This window comes from Lepidochelys kempii, chromosome 1 (genome assembly GCF_965140265.1).
Source record: "Lepidochelys kempii isolate rLepKem1 chromosome 1, rLepKem1.hap2, whole genome shotgun sequence".
Taxonomy (NCBI): domain Eukaryota; kingdom Metazoa; phylum Chordata; order Testudines; family Cheloniidae; genus Lepidochelys; species Lepidochelys kempii.
In genome coordinates this window covers 205507196-205525541 of record NC_133256.1, presented here as the reverse complement: position 1 = coordinate 205525541, position 18346 = coordinate 205507196, and the positions used below count along the sequence as shown (strand labels likewise).

At 43.0% G+C, this 18346-nt stretch overlaps 1 protein-coding gene across 14 annotated transcripts in view; it reads right to left on the bottom strand.

Annotated features, from left to right (window-relative positions):
• STXBP5L (syntaxin binding protein 5L) overlaps nucleotides 1–18346 on the bottom strand; it is a 441073-nt gene that overhangs the window by 33756 nt on the left and 388971 nt on the right. For all 14 annotated transcript variants that reach the window (XM_073309811.1, XM_073309757.1, XM_073309702.1 and 11 more), the window contains one exon: nucleotides 1168–1338. In XM_073309811.1, the coding sequence (XP_073165912.1) occupies nucleotides 1168–1338 (171 nt within the window). The remainder of the gene's footprint in view (nucleotides 1–1167; nucleotides 1339–18346) is intronic.

The window sequence follows — 18346 nt, the reverse complement described above, 5'->3', positions numbered from 1 at the left end:
CGTGGGTGGGACTGCCGCACTGCAGAAACTCCAGGGAGTGCTATGGCCCAGAGGGTAGCCCTGGGAAGTGTCGTTACTTTGGCAGATTGGAAATTCTGTGGCAGCCTCATTTAAGTTAAAAATAGCATTTTTAATAAGTTAAATAAGAAAATTAATAAGACTAAAGTAGAAGAGCCCCTGTACTGTTTATTTTGATAGTACATTTTTTTCAGTTGCTGACTGCCAAACCATTTTGTACGGACTACACATTGTTGCGCTGTAGAAGCTGTGGAGGGTGTGGGGGAAGTTGCAGGCTTGGTAGGTGAGGGATAATTGGGAGTGACAGCATCTCACAAGGCACAGGAGGTGTTTTGAGGTTATGGGAAAAGCACATTAGCTGGATGCTTCTGTTAAAATGATGGGCACTGAAATAGTTAGCAATGCTGACATTTAAATGGGCATATTTTAAGTTTCGCACTTAACCCATTGACATGAATGGAACAGTTTACACTCCTCAGAACTGTGGTTTGAATGTGTCTGCACACTCAGGTAGACAACACTGCATGGTTTATACTTAGTTCAAAATTTGGAGGTTGTATTCACAAACGTAAGTGCTCAAAACAAATTGTTTTAAAGAAAGTTTTGATTCTGGACCACAATTCTCCAGCAAGGGGTAAATCCCATAGAGAGGGTATTGCAGAATTTACAGCCCTTAATAATATTTAATACCAAAGAATAATACATCATGTGAGCAAAGGTTAAACTCTTAGTCTTATAAATATATTTCTCATTTTTCAGACTATGACTCATGAATAAACAGGGATCAGAATATTTTAAGCTTTTGATGTCACTGGCTGTCAGAATTACTGTACATAAATTCTGATGAACAATCACTTTTCTGGAGCAAAGCTTCCAGGCTCAAAAAGAGAATGGGAGGACTGTGAGAGTTTCAGGAAGTTTGGTATACTGCATCTCTAGGTAGCACAAAAGTCAGCAGCAGGCTGGCTGGTTAGTAACAACACTAAAACACAGGGATCATTCTAATTCTAAACAATTAAATGAAGACAGCAGTTTAGAGAAGTGACTAAGACAAGGATCATGCTAAATAGCGTGTAACTAGTTTGCTTTCACATCTTGTGGAAAAGTGAAACTAACACATACCTAATGAAAATGCTCATTGGCACTCACCTTCTGTTGTAACTGGAAGGGAAATCTCCATGCAAGCCGCAGACTGTGCTTTCCTAAATGGGGGCCTCCCAGGCCCTCGGCGATTTGATTTTGTAACATCTGCGTTAGGGAGCCGTTTTCCAGAGCTGCAAGTCTGGGAGGTTGGGCTTGTACAGTGCCCGTTTACATGATCTGCAAAAAGAACGACAAGGTCCAAGGTAAAGAGGCAGCTTCCAATATTCAGAATGCAAGGGAGGTGTAAATGGTGATACTTGAGAATAATTTAAGATGAAACTTCCCAAAGAACTGTACATTTGTTCTGCAAGTACAGTATAGATTTGTGGGAACAACTCACCATTTCCTGAGCAGTGTAAATGTTTTATAAATATAAAGAGGTGTGTACAACTGAAGCCTTCTGGGCTGAGTCTTCCCTCACATCATGTTTACAATGGTGTAACTCCACTGACTTCACTGATAGGCAAGAGGAAAATCTGACCCACTGTTTCTAGATCAGATGTTACTGTACATGCTAGTTATACATATTGGAGACCCTGAGTCCCTAGGTCTTCTCTTGACCTACATATATAGACACTTAAGTTATGGGCGGTAATGCTTAAGGTCAGCTTTTGTATTGCATCTTATAAACATATACAGCATGATTTTGAAAATCATCCTTTCTTTTTTCTTCCCATAAAAATAAGTGTAACTCATTATGGGTGGAGTTTACTATAACAGCAAATTATTGCAGATAGACATCTAACTGCCAGATATGCAGATGCAGCGCAGCATATGCCTAACTGTCATTCTTTGGGGACATTAAGAAACAGGCCATAGTATCTCCATTCTATTTATACTACATGTATTTATTTTACTGGTGGACTACAGTGTATATCATCTTAAGGTAACATACTCTTTCCCTAACTTACACATGACAGTCTATGTAATAAGTATAGGAGATCAACTGCTGAATGCAATTTTTCTCCTGCGATGTAAGGATCTGTATTCAAATACACAATCTTGAAAGTATTGTGATGGAGGTGCTTAAGTGCAAAAGAACACGGACCATTTAAAAATAAAAACAGAACTGGCAATTCCGGTAGCTGAATTTTACAGTGGAGCACAAGAGCTGAATACATAATTCACAACCAATAACTGACTTGTGAAATCCCACCTTTGTTCCCTATTTGTGAATAAGCAAATTGCAACATTTTAACATGGACATGTTATTTAAAACCAGTCTTGATTTTTTGTGTGTGTGAATGATTCTTGGTCTGCAGATCATTCAGATTTACTATCAGATACACTGTTTACAATTTGCACTGTAATTTATGTAAACAATAAGCAACAAAAATTTAGAACTATGTAAACATGCATGATATTTGTAATTCACAACAATACCAATATGTATCATACCCATATAAGTAGCTTTCCCAGACCTTAAGAAGAGCTCTGTATAAACTGGGAAGCTTGTTTCTTTCACCAAGAGAAGTTGGTTCAATAAAAGATATTACCTCACCCACCTTGTCTCCCATATATGTAACAACAGAGTTGGACCATCTGCCTTTATTTAGAGCTTAGATTATTTATATCTTTATAATCAGATCATGCAAAACCATGCTCTCAAGTATCCCTAGCCTGTGTTTGCCAGATGCTGGGAATGGGCTGCAGAGGACAGATCAGTTGATGATTACCTGTTCTGTTCATTCCCTCTGAAGCACCTGGCATTGGCTACTGTCAGAAGACAGGATACTGGGCTAGATGGACCCTTGATCTGACCCAGTATGGCCATTCTTATCTCTACATTTTGTACAAAAACCTCACATCCATTACTTCTCTCAGTACCAAAGTTTCACTATATCTAAGAAAATGATAAATTTTAAAATACCAAGATAAGGTTATTTCAATATTATAGAAACATACAAATTTAAAAGAACACTATAAAGGTTGCAAAGTCAAGCACTCAAAAGTTAGGAAGTGACAGAATTAAGATGGTCTGTGCCACCTCAATTCAGCCCCCTAACATACAGTCTTTAATTAACATATGTTAATTGCTGCATACAATTTTTCCCAGAGGACTCCTGCCTCACTCAGTGCACAAGATGTACCATGTTCACTTAGTAAGCAAGCCATCCAATATGTTATTTTCGCCTCATTGTTCAATGTGTGGCCCCAGGCCTTATTTACTGCATACTATTCAAACACTGATCTGAAGACAGAATTATTAATATCCTCACAGGCTTTTCTGTGTGCTCAACATTATAGAATCGGTGTGCAGCACAAATATTAATTAATTTATTGTCACAATACCCCTGTGAGACAAGGGGGTAGTACTATCCCCATTTTACAGATGGGGAAGCACAGAGAGGTTACGGTCAAAAGTATTCAATAATTTTGGGTGGACTTTGCTTTTTCAGAGTAGAATTATACAGAACTTTATATATTGAAGCATAGCTCCCCCGACTTCAGCTGCAGAAGTGAGTGGAGCTGGGTGAAATTTTGTCAGCAAATAGTAAATTCACCAAAAAAGCATTTTCTCTTCCGTCCATTTCCCCCAAACTTGACCACTTCTACCCTGTCCCCTCCAGCCTATCCCTGTCCGAGTCCTGCTTCTTCCCCACATCTGGCTCCTTATCCCAGTCCCACTCTCCACTCCTCAGGCTTCTCATCCCAGTCCCAGTCTCCTTGCTCAGCCAGGCTCAGCTCCTAGCTCCCAGCTGCTGGCCCAGTCTGTATCTCCCCTCTCCCCAAGCACTAGTTCCCCGTCCCAATCTCCCTCCTGCTGCTCCTGATCCAATCTCACTCACTCACCTCCATCCCTGGACTCTTCATCTCAGTATCTTGGCCCAGTCAGCCCTAGTTCTGCGTCACACACCACCTGTCAGATTCGTCTCTCCTCCCATTCGTCCCCGTACTCCACCCCGCACTGCTTCCTAGTCCCACTTTCCTTGTTCAGCCAGCCCCAGGCTCTCCCCTACCTTGTTGGCCAATCTCAGTATCCCCCCAGCAAACTAGCTCCCAGTTGTTCCCCCATTTCCTCATTGGCTCCTACTCCCAGTCTTTTCCTCTCTACAGCTCCCAGTCTCAGCCTTCCTGTCCAACTAATCCCAGCCTCCCCTCCGCCGGTTCTCTACCCCAGTCTTCTTGCCCAGCCAAGCCCAGTCTCCCACAGGTCTCAGTCTCATTGCCCAACCAATCCCAGTTTCCCCCCTCCAACTCCCAGTCACAATTACTCTCCCCCAACTTCCAGTCCAAGTCTTCTTATGAGGCTCCTTGTCCCAGTCTATTCCTTTCCTTCCCCTTGGTCTTGCATTCAAATCAGACGGCTTCCTCCTCCTTCTCACTGTCCGGGAGTCAGCCAGAGGGTCATTGAGAACACAGGAGAGACAGTTTCCTTTCTCTCAGTTCCAGTGCCCAGCCCCATCCCATCCCAGAGCAGCCACTGCAAGGAAAGTCCAGCTTAACCCCTGCAGCCCTGGGCTGGAGCATGCTCAGCTGTTTTGTGAGGATGGTGCATGAGCAGTCCAGTCACACACAGGAGCTGTGACAGGATGGAGCACGCTCAGTGAGGAAAGAATCTTTTATGAATTTAGCTGTTAAACTCTTGCAAGTCTGAGTACGTGCAAACTGCAATTTTTCAAAGAATTATAACTTGGCCAAATTTGGGCAGATTTTCACAGGGCTGGGAAAAGACACAAAGGCCACATCCCTGCGAAAATTCTACTCCAAAGCATGGGGGGCTTTAGAGTTTCCCAAATAAAAGGTCTCAATAATTTTTGAACATGGGCAAGACAATATTTTTTTCTCTAGCTTCATTCTTGGAAACAGCTGGACTGTTTTGGCTGAAATTTCCCCTGAAATCCAGCCTGAGGCACTCATCCAGAATGGAAAATTTCAGCCCAAACAGTTAAAGTTTAGCAAAGTTAAAAGCAATTGAAAGCAAGGTCTTATCATGAGAAGTGTTGGACAACCTTAATAGCAGGCAGTGCTACCAGCTCCACCTATAATTATCTAATTAGTTAATAAGACGTTCTACTGTATGGAATATAATTTGACCTGTTTAGTTGAAAGTTGACTACAATGTGGTAAGCCCCAAGTTTTCTTCAAATGATTCTGCTGAAGTTGGAGGTGGGGAAACAAGGGGGTATGAAGTTCTCTGCCACAAAAAAATCATGGCATTCAGCCCCCAGAATCCACAGATCTTAGAAGATTGCAATCTGTCCTGAGCTCCTAACACAGCTGCACTGTAACACACAGCTGCCACTAGAAACCTCCCTTCGGGGATGGTGTAGGTAATGGGTTGGAACTTCTATAGTGCAGAGTGTGGAAGTTAATGCAGGCTCTACCACTGTTAACTTTTTGATGGATTCCCCACATGCGCGAGGATGATGCACATCCTCTAACCCTTCCTCATGGAACCTGGAAAGGTTTTCTGAGGCTCCTGTGGAAAGTGCATCAGCAGTAACTGACCACCCCAAGTGGAAAGGGCAAGATCCATCTATGCATCATACCTTACAGTTGTAGATTCCAGAGGAACACATCTATGGGGAAAGGTACTTTTTTACGATAATTTATTTTGGAAGAAACAGAGAAACTAGCAAAATATTGGCATTCCTTCAAGGTATCGTATTGATATACCAAGGTTGCTTATAAATATTGAATCATAGAATATCAGGGTTGGAAGGGACCTCAGGAGGTCATCTAGTCCAACCCCCTGCTCAAAGTAGGACCAATCCCCAACTAAATCATCCCAGCCAGGGCTTTGTCAAGCCTGACCTTAAAAATATCTAAGGAAGGAGATTCCACCACCTCCCTAGGTAATGCATTCCAGTGTTTCACCACCCTCCTAGTGAAAAAGATTTCCTAATATCCAACCTAAACCTTCCCCAGTGCAACTTGAGACCATTACTCCTTGTTCTGTCATCAGCTACCACTGAGAACAGTCTAGATCCATCTACACATCGGGATGGTTTGTCCCTGTAACCTCAATAAAGATTCTTTAAAATACAGCCAGCTCTCCTGGACTCCTTTCCCCCTCATGTTATTCTCCCAGGGGATCCTGCCCATCAGTTCCCTGAGGGAATCAAAGTCTGCTTTTCTGAAGTCCAGGGTCCGTATTCTGCTGCTCTCCTTTCTTCCCTGTGTCAGGATCCTGAACTCAACCATCTCATGGTCACTGCCTCTCAGGTTCCCATCCACTTTAGTTTTCCCTACTAATTCTTCCCGGTTTGTGAGCAGCAGGTCAAGAAGAGCTCTGCCCCTAGTTGGTTCCTCCAGCACTTGCACCAGGAAATTGTCCCTTACCCTTTCCAAAAACTTCTTGGATCATCATCAATGCGAAGTGCAGCAAAATATTAGAGATCAACCATTTTAATACAATTAATTTCCTTATTATAGATGGAATTCTCTGCAGTAAGGGTTCCACTCCTAGAGTAGGGATAAGTGGAATAACAGGAAGTCCCATCTGATACCTCTGTTTAAGCTAAAACCCTTAATCTAATTTACAGATACAAATTCCTAGCTGTTGGGACTGAGTACTTCATTTTCATCCAGGTCAGGCATTTATGACCAAATCCCATACTGTGATTAGCAGGAAAATGATAGCACCATACCACACAATCAAAGGCTTCTTATATTACCCTGAAGTTAAAACTATCATAGATGCGATGTTAGATAAAGCAGTATGCATAACATTAGGGGGGAGGGATAGCTCAGTAGTTTGAGCATTGGCCTGCTAAACCCAGGGTTGTGAGTTCAAACCTTGAGGGGGCCAGTTAGGGATCTGGGGCAAAAAAAAAATTGGAGATTGGTCCTGCTTTGAGTAGGGGGTTGGACTAGATGATCTCCTGAGGTCCCTTCCAACTCTGATATTCTATGATTCTATGTGATCTGGTAATGCTGTGAGCCTTGCCTGTTTCACATGAAACCAAGTTGATCACAATGAACAAAACTGGAAAGAATTTTTCAGTCTACCTGTATTTTAGAAAACAATGTAATTATCTGCACTTTAATATCTGTACTGCATAAGAAAACGGCACTGTACAAGGCACAGTTTTCATGGTCCTTATCTTATTTTTGAATGCACAGGTATCACTGAGCTAACAGCAGATATAAAACCTGAGAACATTGGCCTGACTGGGATCATAGAATCATAGAATATCAGGGTTGGAAGGGACCTCAGGAGGTCATCTAGTCCAACCCCCTGCTCAAAAGCAGGACCCATCCCCAATTAAATCATCCCAGCCAGGGCTTTGTCAAGCCTGACCTTAAACCTTCTAAGGAAGGAGATTCCACCACCTCCCTAGGCAACGCATTCCAGTGTTTCACCACCCTCCTAGTGAAAAAGTTTTTCCTAATATCCAACCTAAACCTCCCCCACTGCAACTTGAGACCATTACTCCTTGTCCTGTCCTCTTCCACCACTGAGAATAGTCTAGAACCATCCTCTCTGGAACCACCTCTCAGGTAGTTGAAAGCAGCTATCAAATCCCCCCTCATTCTTCTCTTCCACAGACTAAACAATCCCAGTTCCCTCAGCCTCTCCTCATAAGTCATGTGTTCCAGACCCCTAATCATTTTTGTTGCCCTTCACTAGACTCTCTCCAATTTATCCACATCCTTCTTGTAGTGTGGGGCCCAAAACTGGACACAGTACTCCAGATGAGGCCTCACCAATGTCGAATAGAGGGGGACGATCATGTCCCTCGATCTGCTTGCTATGCCCCTACTTATACATCCCAAAATGCCATTGGCCTTCTTGGCAACAAGGGCACACTGCTGACTCATATCCAGCTTCTCGTCCACTGTCATCCCCAGGTCCTTTTCCGCAGAACTGCTGCCTAGCCATTCGGTCCCTAGTCTGTAGCTGTGCATTGGGTTCTTCCGTCCTAAGTGCAGGACCCTGCACTTATCCTTATTGAACCTCATCAGATTTCTTTTGGCCCAATCCTCCAATTTGTCCAGGTCCCTCTGTATCCTATCCCTGCCCTCCAGCGTATCTACCACTCCTCCCAGTTTAGTATCATCCGCAAATTTGCTGAGAGTGCAATCCACACCATCCTCCAGATCATTTATGAAGATATTGAACAAAACCGGCCCCAGGACCGACCCCTGGGGCACTCCACTTGACACCGGCTGCCAACTAGACGTGGAGCCATTGATCACTACCCATTGGATGATTCATTCAACATGATAGTTAGGGAAGATGCTTGAAATATATCTAGATTTTAGCAGAAAATCCATTGGGATCACAGACTTTCAAGGGCACAGACTGATTGTTCAACCTCAACCACAGATACACCCTCATGTGGCTGCTTTCTGTCTTCAAACTTTAGTTTGTGTAAAGAAGTTTTGGCACAATAGCTCATGATCTCCAAGGGGATCTTAGGAAACGGTGAGGAATCCATCAGAGTAAAATGGAGTCAAGTTCTACAGAAGTGTCAATAGTATTTCTAAGACGTTTTCCCTGTGTGTTCTATAGAATGGATAAAATTTCTCTAGGCTTGTGATTTTACTTAATACATCAAACTTTAATAGACTTTCCCCTCTCTCATAATATGCTTGTTAGACTCAATTTGTATTCAGGGCCTAAAGTGCCCACATTCTACTAAAAATCCATGGAAGTTGTGTGCCGAACTCCAATAGGTCTCTGAAAATCCCATCTGGTATAAGCAAGGCTGGTTCTTTCTCACAGCATAAATCAAGATTTTAGGAAATCCAATGATTACAATTTTGAAATCTGACCCATTACTGCTCACAGAAATCCCTTCAAGAATTGAACTTGATGAAATGTAGATGAGCCACATTAGAGTGTGATGGGGAATTGAGTGATGGTTAAAAGAATTCCATACCTCTATATTTTACACTGTTCTAGTCTTCTAAACCAACACAATTTTAAGTTAAACCTGATTTCAATGATATGCTGATAGAGCTTCAGAGATATGGCATTATGCTGCATTGTTACTGAAAGACTGTGGGGAATCAGCAAGACATAACTGAGCATGTTTAGATGGAAGACAAAATTACATACTTGTATTTGAAAAGGAATTCCTTGTATTTTATTATGGTACAAGGTGAATGTTAGAGAATTCTTCGGAAGGAAATTTAAATTACAGTTTGAAGGGCGCTATTTCACTGCATTATATGAAAGAGTATGAATTATATGCTAAAAGGGAAAGCAATATTACAGTTTAAAGGGAGTTTTCTATAGTACAGTTTGAAAATTAACTTGATATAATATGATCTCAAAGAGTGATGCAGTTAGGTGGCCAGATTCAACACTGTTACTCTAGTTTTATGCTGATTTAACTGCCCTGATTTCAGTAATGAATGACCTAGTAGTAAATTAGGTCTATTGGAAATAATGTTAATGGTAGGAATTAATGTGCCACAGAATCATCTCAAAAGGGATTGCCTGTGAAGAAGGAAATAAATTGGACATCACTAATTTCTCCTCTGTGGGTTCAAAAAAACGTATAGGTCATAATGTACAATTTCACTATATCTTTCAGGTAGCTGTTCTATAGTATAGGTGCAATCTGATGTGACATCACAGTGCAATATAGTATGTCCCAGATAAAAACAGCTTGTTTTTCCACAATTTAATTTTTTTTTTGGCAGTTGGGACCAGAACCATAAAAAGATGTAGGCATTGTGATGCTGAACTTTGCAATGCCTAACTTCTAGGCATGCAGAAAATCACTGGAACAACAATGGGATCCACAAAGCCTGAGTTAGGCACCCATGGTTCCTATACAATGAATGGGGAGAGATAGGTGCCTAAGAATAGGATTTGGCCCTTGATCTGCAAAAAGAAGAGTTTCACTGGATGGGAGGATAAGAGTGTCAGATGAAATATCAGGCATCTCAAAAGGTTCAAATCTGAGATGGTGAGGTGCTTAAGGAGTCACAAAGAACTTGATAGATTTAGATACTTAAGTGACTAAGAAGAAGCATGTGCCTCAAGAAAAGAAAAAAAGCCAGCATTTATTTTCCAAACCAGCTCAGGTTTGTGCTACAGGTAAGATCTTTGTTGCTCAGTTTCATCTACCCATTTACGTAGCTTTGTGTATGGAACATGGAATACAAGTAATGTCCTCTAATGTTTGCACGAACTCTGTCAATTTTTATCAGCAAATATTTGAGACAGAGTCATAATCAACCCTGCGGTAACTCCACTGAAGTTCAAGAAGCCACAGGAACATTACTTCCACCACTGGTCTCAGGATTCAAGACCTCAAGGTGGGGCATTTTCTTTTTGGAGGGCAAGGTTTATTGGAAAAACCTGCAATACTGAAAAGCTGTTCTCTGAGCTAGCAAAGGTATATTTTCCTTTTTATTGGAAATGATCCTCAATGTTGTTAATGGAGCACAGAAAATCCCCCCTATTACCCATCACTTTACACCTCCCTACATGTAAGGACCTACACTACAACTACTCCTTTACCAGTCCTGTGTGATTGAACAGGACACTTCAGAACTCATCAGCAGCATCCTTTGTGCATCTGGAGGGGATACTGTTGAGCAATACAATGTATTTTCCTGGATGGATGTAATGGGCTGCCTGTAGAGGAATCCCAAGCTTTGCCAGCATTGGGATCCAGAGAGGAAAATGAATAGCTTACAGGCCTGGTAGTAAAAAGTGCACCAAGCCTTGTTAGTTTATACAATGAGGGCTTTTAGTTTTATATAAACAGTTCTTATGTGCACACCCTTTATGCCATGGGCCAGATTCTGGCTCATCCTATGGCCTGTTTTGTTCTGGGAGTGCAAAGGAGCTGTAAAGCTCCCCTAAATGGGCAGATGAGAATTCCCTTGGGATGGAGGAACTCTGGGCTGGCATAGGACGGTGTGACTGGCTGAACAGCACTACCTCCCTGGCCTCTGGCAGTAGAAAGGGGCATGGTTGTAACAAACTGCACTCTTGTGATTTTCAACCAGTGTACTTGCTCCTAGGGTGTGATTATGAACCAGTCTATCTAGAACAGCCCTGGGGCTCTGAATAGTCAATAAACATACTGGGCCAGATACAAGGGTCTGGACCAGTTTCTTCCAGTGGAAACCTTGGCTGAGATCAAAGGGTCCAGTGCAGCAAGTTCACCAACTCAGGGTTACAGAGGTGTAAAATGCTAACAACCTGCCTTCTGCCTAATGAGCTCACAGGTGACCTGCACAGGCCCAAGACAGGATGGTTGAGGAATGCCCTAATTTAATGCATCATTGCGGTAATCACAGGTAATGAAAACAGCACTTGCCCTCAGGTGAATCCCCCCTCCATGCAAGACAGAGGCCAGGCAGACACAATGGACTGTTCCTCCATTCATCATCACAGGGGAATTTGGCCCTCTTGCCATCAACTTTACCATGGAAGTCTGTGCAAATCTCTGCAAGACCTACAAAAATGTATGTATTTTGGTGGGACGTATTTGGAGTGCAGAAAACGGACAGAGTTTTTATTGAATTTAAATGTCAGCACTTCCGGTCCAAAACAGCTCTACTATAGATGTGTCCATTTTTTAAAAAATCATTTTTAGGATTTTAGGAAATAACTTTAAGAAATGAAAAAAAAGTTTAGTAATAAAAGGACTTATTAGTGCCTACCTGCTTTTGTGAACAGAATGTGTGAAATAGTTTATAGGTCGATATCTTTGTTAAACTCATTTTTTCCCAGATCACTTCCAGATCCTCATCTGTGCACAGTGATAGTAGATTGTAGTGCCACTTTTTGCTGTTATCCTGATATATTCCTTGGGATACATTGTGACTGAAACATGTAACAATGGAAGACTGAAGATTGTAGCCTTGCTCATCCACAGGTGAATGCCCTACAGACCTCTGGAGACTTGTAGGCATATTTCATCCTTGAACTACTGAAAATCCTGGAAATACTGTCCTCCATAGGGCAATATTCATCTTCAGAATTTTTCATTGATCTGTTTTCAGGCTGCCATCTCTCTGCCTAAGCTAAACACAAGCTATTTCTGATCCATTCTCTGGGAAAAGAACTGAAGCTATTAGTGAATTATTTAACAATACTACAGGTAAATTATGTATTTATTATTCATAGGTATTTGCCAAAGAGTTTGGGTGCAACAATTTGGTTCCATGGTATTGCTTCTGTTCTGTGTATGGATAACTTTTAAAACAGGAGAATAACAAAGAGTGAATATTCTTGTTTGCAAAATGCCCTGATTAGCATGCCAGTATAGTTATTCGCATGAACAATAGCCATTCCACAGATACTCTCAGGCAAAGATCCCATTTGCAAATAGTGAATAAAAAGGGGCATAAATGTGGTCACATGAAACAGCCATTCAAAATATGAACATATGTTTGCAAACTCTGTTTCTGCAGTAGTTGGCCAATTCTAACAGCATCCCTCTTTTATAAAACTGTCTAACATTAATCCTCTACATGCCATACAGAATTTAATTTCTGCCAGGTGATTGTATTAAAGAATTAATTACCAAGAAGGGAATAACTAGGATGCAGCAGCAGGAATAGATTTTATGCAGGGGAACTGCTAATCTTGAGTTCTTTGTTTATCCACCATTTGTCATCAGTTTATTTACTGCCAAAATGCCTAAGCCTGGGGAATTAATAATTGTTGGCTGCTGTCTCACTGTACACAGAGATCATTTGTTAAGCCATTTGCTTGGGGGTGGGATGGAGGAATATTGACTAGTGACTGAATTTTGGGAATTGGCATGCCTTGGTTCTAATTCTAGCCTGGTTCTATTAGGGGTATGTCTACATTGCAATGTAAACTCAAGATTAGTGGGACTCGAGTCAGCTGACCCACGTTAGGGAACCCTGGCCTTGAGCATCGTACATTGTATATTAACCTTATGTCAAGACTTTTCTGACCCATGCTGACAGGGGTGGCGAGTTGTATGGGCCCGTGGTGTCCAGGCTCCAGTAAATTCAGCGCCCAGGGGGCCTGGCTCCACCAATGTTTGGGGCCGGGACTCTCCCCCGGCCCCGCCTGCTGCCCCTGCATGCCTCCCCCTGAGCGTCCCTGCCTGCCCTGGGCAGAGGGCAACTGCCCCCTGCAGCTCCCTGCTGCACTCCCTCGCTGGCCGCTGCTGCAACCAGCTACAAGGGAGCGGCGCCAGGGGCAGGCTGAGACAGCTGCTGTGCCTGCGGAGGGGAGGAGGCACACAGCAGCCCCCCGCCCCGGGCAGGCGACGCAGAGTCGACTCTGGGGGGCTTATCCTGGCTGGATCTCCTGAGCAAGCAGCCTGGGGGGGCTTGGGTGAGTGTCGTGCTGGAGGGGCCTGGGAGGGGGCTGCCCTCACCTCCCCTGGAGCTCGCTGCTGCCGGCGGGGAGAGGGCTGGGAGGAGTCCTCCTCTCTGGCCCCCCACCCCGGCCCTGGGGCAGCCTGTCTGCTGCACCCCAAAATCCTCATCTCTGGCCCAGCCCCAAACCCCGCACTCCCTCCTGCACCCCAACCCTTGCCCCAGCCCGCACCCCTCCTGCACCCAAACTCCATCCCAGAGCCTGGGGGTTGGGGGGAGCTGGACTTGGACCCATTCTGAGCACCACCAAAAATTATACAAACGTGCTGCCCCGATGCTGATGATGATCAAGGATGGATCACTTGATGATTACCTGTTCTGTTCATTTTCTCTGGGGCACCTGGCATTGGCCACTGTCAGCAGACAGGATACTGAGCTAGATGGACCTTTGGTCTGATCCAGTATGGCCATTCTTATGTTTTTATGTTCATGCCTAGGGCTCTGTCATCCACAGACCCAAATCAAAGTAACCCTATCTCAGAGTCCCTACTGCCCCGCTCCCTCTAGTCCTAGTACTATGGTGCACTGTGGGAAAACTTTACTGCCTGCCCTGCATGTCACCAGCAAACAGGTAGCTTTACAAAAGTCTTGATTGGTTCGCTCTCCATTGCAAACCCAGGAGGCTCTCTGTGTGCTTGTAGATCAGCAACCAGAGGAGAATGGGTTAACGCTGACCTGTGCTGCTGCCATTCGCAAAGGGGGGTGGTTTCTGTTTTAATTACAGTCGATTGCAGGTTGTTGAGATAGAGAGGACTAAGGAAGTTGCCCCATGGAATTGTGGGATACTTCTGGCTGACTCCCAGGACCTGAGTCAAGCGAGGCTGAGTCTGTATTGCAAAGCAATAGGGCTTGGACCCCAGGTCCCTCGAGCTTAGACCCTCCAGCCCTGCAGGGTTCTGAGACCCTGGGTCCAGGCTCTGGGTTAGCCCAATTGCAGGGTAGATGGAAAGGGGATTAGGCTTGAGCCCAGGGCCAAGCACAGCCTTAAATTGCAGTGTAGACATACCCTTAGGGCAGGTCCTGTCCTAAATCTATCAGGAATCGATTTATCACGTCTCATCTAGATGCGATAAATCGATTCCCAAATGCGCTCCCCGTCGACTCCAGAACTCCAGCTTGCGAGAGGCGGAAGCGGAGTCGACAGGGGAGCTGCAGCGGTTGACTTGCCGCCATCCTCACGGCCAGGTAAGTCGACCTAAGATACGCTATTCGCGTAGCTGAAGTTGCGTATCTTAGGTTGACACCCGCCCCCCCCAAGTGTAGACCAGGGCCAAGTGACTTAACTATGTGACCTAGGGTAAGTCATTTCACCTCTTACTGTTTCATTTTCCCCATCTGCAATATGAGGATAATACGAAGATATTACTACTTATTTACTATTGAGGACTGAGTACCAACCACAAGTAACTGGAGCTATTCAAGTAACACTGTAATTGTAAAATTATGACTAAAAGAGTCTAGTGTCTAACTTGTCAAGCCAGCCCTGGGGGTGAAAACATAGCAACATGTAAATCCAGTTTATTCTAAACATACTATATGCACAAGTGTTGTCTCTTTTCACCTAACACTTAGCCAGATTCAGAATGTTCCTTTGAAGTACTATGGGTTACATGAGAATAAATTGGAAATAAAAGAGACTGTCCATCTAGAAATGTTTGCTTGCATGGGATACTGGGTACACTGTGCCAGACAGGAACCAAGCTAACTAAACATACTCAAAAGTGTGGAAATGGAGAACTAATATTTCTGTGACCTAACATAAAGAATGACCTCTTGTCTGGAATGGTGATGAGGAGAATGGAGCTTTAATTCAAAGACTCTCAGGAGGATGAGGCAAGAAAGAGACACAAGGGAAGGAGAGCTTCTCTGTCAGAGAACAGTGTCAGACTGACTTTGAGATGCTGTGAAGGGGTCAGGAGAGGCGTAGCCCTGCCTGGTACCATCTGCCAAGGGTTGCTCCAGCACTGCAGTGGTCTGCCTCTTCCTAGGACTTGGCCCTCCGACCAGGTCACTTTAAAGTCTTTCCCCTTCTGGGGTAGTCAACTAACAGAAACATGGGGAAATTATACAAATGAATCGTCTCAAAGCTGGGTTGAGGCTCTCTTCCTTCAGAGGGAGCTCATTGGTCTGTGGCCTTAAACTGAATTAAGAAATAATAGAAATGAATATCCCCTCTCAAAGGGAGTCAACATCTAGCCCTTCCTTCCTTCAGGGAGGAGCCATCAGGCATCTGGGGAGCTCCTGCCTTCAGTCAGCTCTCTCTCTAGGGACTGAGGGCTGAAGATCTGCTCTCCTCCCTGGTCTACCATCAAGTAAGACAGGGTTTCCCTCTTAAACACCTCCCTCCAATCCTGACATCTACCACAGGTGTGACTGGGCACAGTCACCTGAACCCACATTAGCTCATTAACCCCATGCTGCCCAGTGTGGGCTTTGTATACCCCATCATAGATGCTGAGAGAGGAAAAGAAAAAAGAGAGCGAGATCAGACAGATTATGAATGTCAGACATTCCTTGTTTAAATTAACAGAAACTTCATGATGATACTCCATCTAGGAAGCCTGTTTCCCAGAACCTAGATTAGCTCTGATGCGATTCTGAATAAAAGTATGATTTTTTAATAAATACCATTTTCTTTAAGAAATTTTTGGGTTACCCACAGTGGGCTGTTCCTGGAGATAAAGAAAATCTTCTGGCCTTTAAGGCCTTCACTGTAAAAAAAAGTGTATTCTGACCTCATGAAGACAAGGCAATTGTAATTTTAAAACAAGTTAGCAGGTAAAGATAAACTCTATGCTCCATCAGAGTCTTTACTTTAACTGCCAACATGTGTGAAAACTACAAACTGCTTTGTCTTCCCTAGGATTTTACCTCCTGTTAAATCCCACATGTTAACTAACACAAGGTAAAAACACACCTTTTTTCCTAGTCAAGACACATCCTAAGAGGCAGAACGGGGTAAAAAAGGTACCTGGCCTCTAGCATTCAGCCAGAGGTTCAAGACAAGAAGTGGCCTATTCTCAAGAAGTGCAGCCAGAACAGCTGCTGCAGTCCGTTGTGGGGCACAAAGTAAAGCCTGGTGACTGCAAGAGTGACAAGAATGGGTGGTCTCAAGTTTACTAGGATCTAACTTAAACATTGAGAATGTCAAGAATGTTAATGTTGGGAAGTGCTTTAAGATGCTAAAATGCAAGGTGCTGTATATGTGTTTTTATGTTTTGAAGAGGAAGGCAAGGAGGAAGAGGGAGAAGAAAAGAAAGCATCTGACAGCACTCACTGATGAGCTTTTATTAGTCTCCAACAAAAGGTGTAGGAGAAGGGAGAGTTTAGTTTGATACTGAGATTCTACTAACCCAGTGAGATTTTATTGCTGCCCACTCATAATTATATTATGACTAACATTTACAGCTTAGCCCTGTTGTCCAACTTACAAAGAAATAATGCTACAGAGACCACAGTCAAAGAAGATGACATCAAAATTATAAACTGGGAAATCATTTTCATTTCATGAGAAAAATAGGATTTTGGTGCCTAGGAGAATGAACAAATAAACGTAGCAATTGTACAAAACACTGTATTCCTGTCACAGACATTTCAACTCAGCTTCTCTTTTCCTTTAACTAAATTCTTCTTGTTTACATAGATCATCCATATGTTTCAAAAATAATAAAGCATCAAATATGTACATTTATAGTGAAGCTTTTCAGGTCAGAATATTGTTCTTTGCTGGCATAATTCCTGTCATTAAAAAAGATCATACGGCACATAACTTATTTTGTGCTATGATGATCTACAGGTCTAATTTACATCTCACAGTCTTAGCCTATTTTTTGTGTGCCATTTACTCACTGACAGGATGCTCACAAATTTCTGCTAAAGCATAAAACCTCTTTCTAAATTGTCTGACAGGTATATATCAACCTTCTTTATTCTCATTTGGAAGAAAATTGGTGCTATCATATTTGTGACTGGTACCAGACTAGAAGGCACTGAAAATGTTTCTCTTATTTCTCTCATGGAGAGGTCCTCATTCTGAGATGTGAATAGTGGCTAGCTTGCCATTCTGGAGGAAGGGACATTACTGTGGACTGTGCATAATATATATCTGTGCATGTCTGAATGAATAGGCCAAAAATTTTATGGCCAGTTTTCTGGGAAAGGAAAAGCTGCCAAGCAAATGGAGAGAGAACTGAACATCAGGATCCTGGGTTTCTATTCTTAACAATGCCACTGCCATTCTGGAAAACCATGGCCTAGACACGTAAACCCAAATTTTCAAAAGTGGCCTCAAATTTTGGGGAGCTTTTCCTATGGTCTGAAAAGTCATGAGGTACACTCCAGTTGAAATCAACCGTTTTTCCTGAACAGGACTACAAGAAGTCATAGAGGACGGGTGAAGTCCCAGAGATCTGGAGAAGGGCAAACACAGTACCTACCTTTAAAAGGGGGAATAAAGATGACCTTGGGACTTATAGATCAGTCAGCCTAACTTCTATACCTGAAAAGATACTAATTTCCTTCTTTGACAAGGTTACTGGCCTAGTGAATAGCTGGGAAGATGTGATAGATCTTGATTTTAGTCATGCTTCGGATGCAGTCTCACATGACATTTGCATAAGCAAACTAGGGAAATGTGGTCTAGATAAAATTACTATAAGATGGGTGCACAACTGGTTGAAAGACCAAGCTCAAAGAGTAATTATTTATGGCTCATTGTCAAATTGCAGGGCTTACCTAGTGGGATCTCACAGGGGTCAGACTTGGGTCTGTTACTATTAAATATTTTCATTAATGACTTGGATAATGGAGTTGAGAGTATGCTTATACTTAGGGCCGTACCAAATTCACAGTCCATTATGGTCAATTTCACGGCCATAGGATTTGAAAAGTGGTAAATTTCATGTTT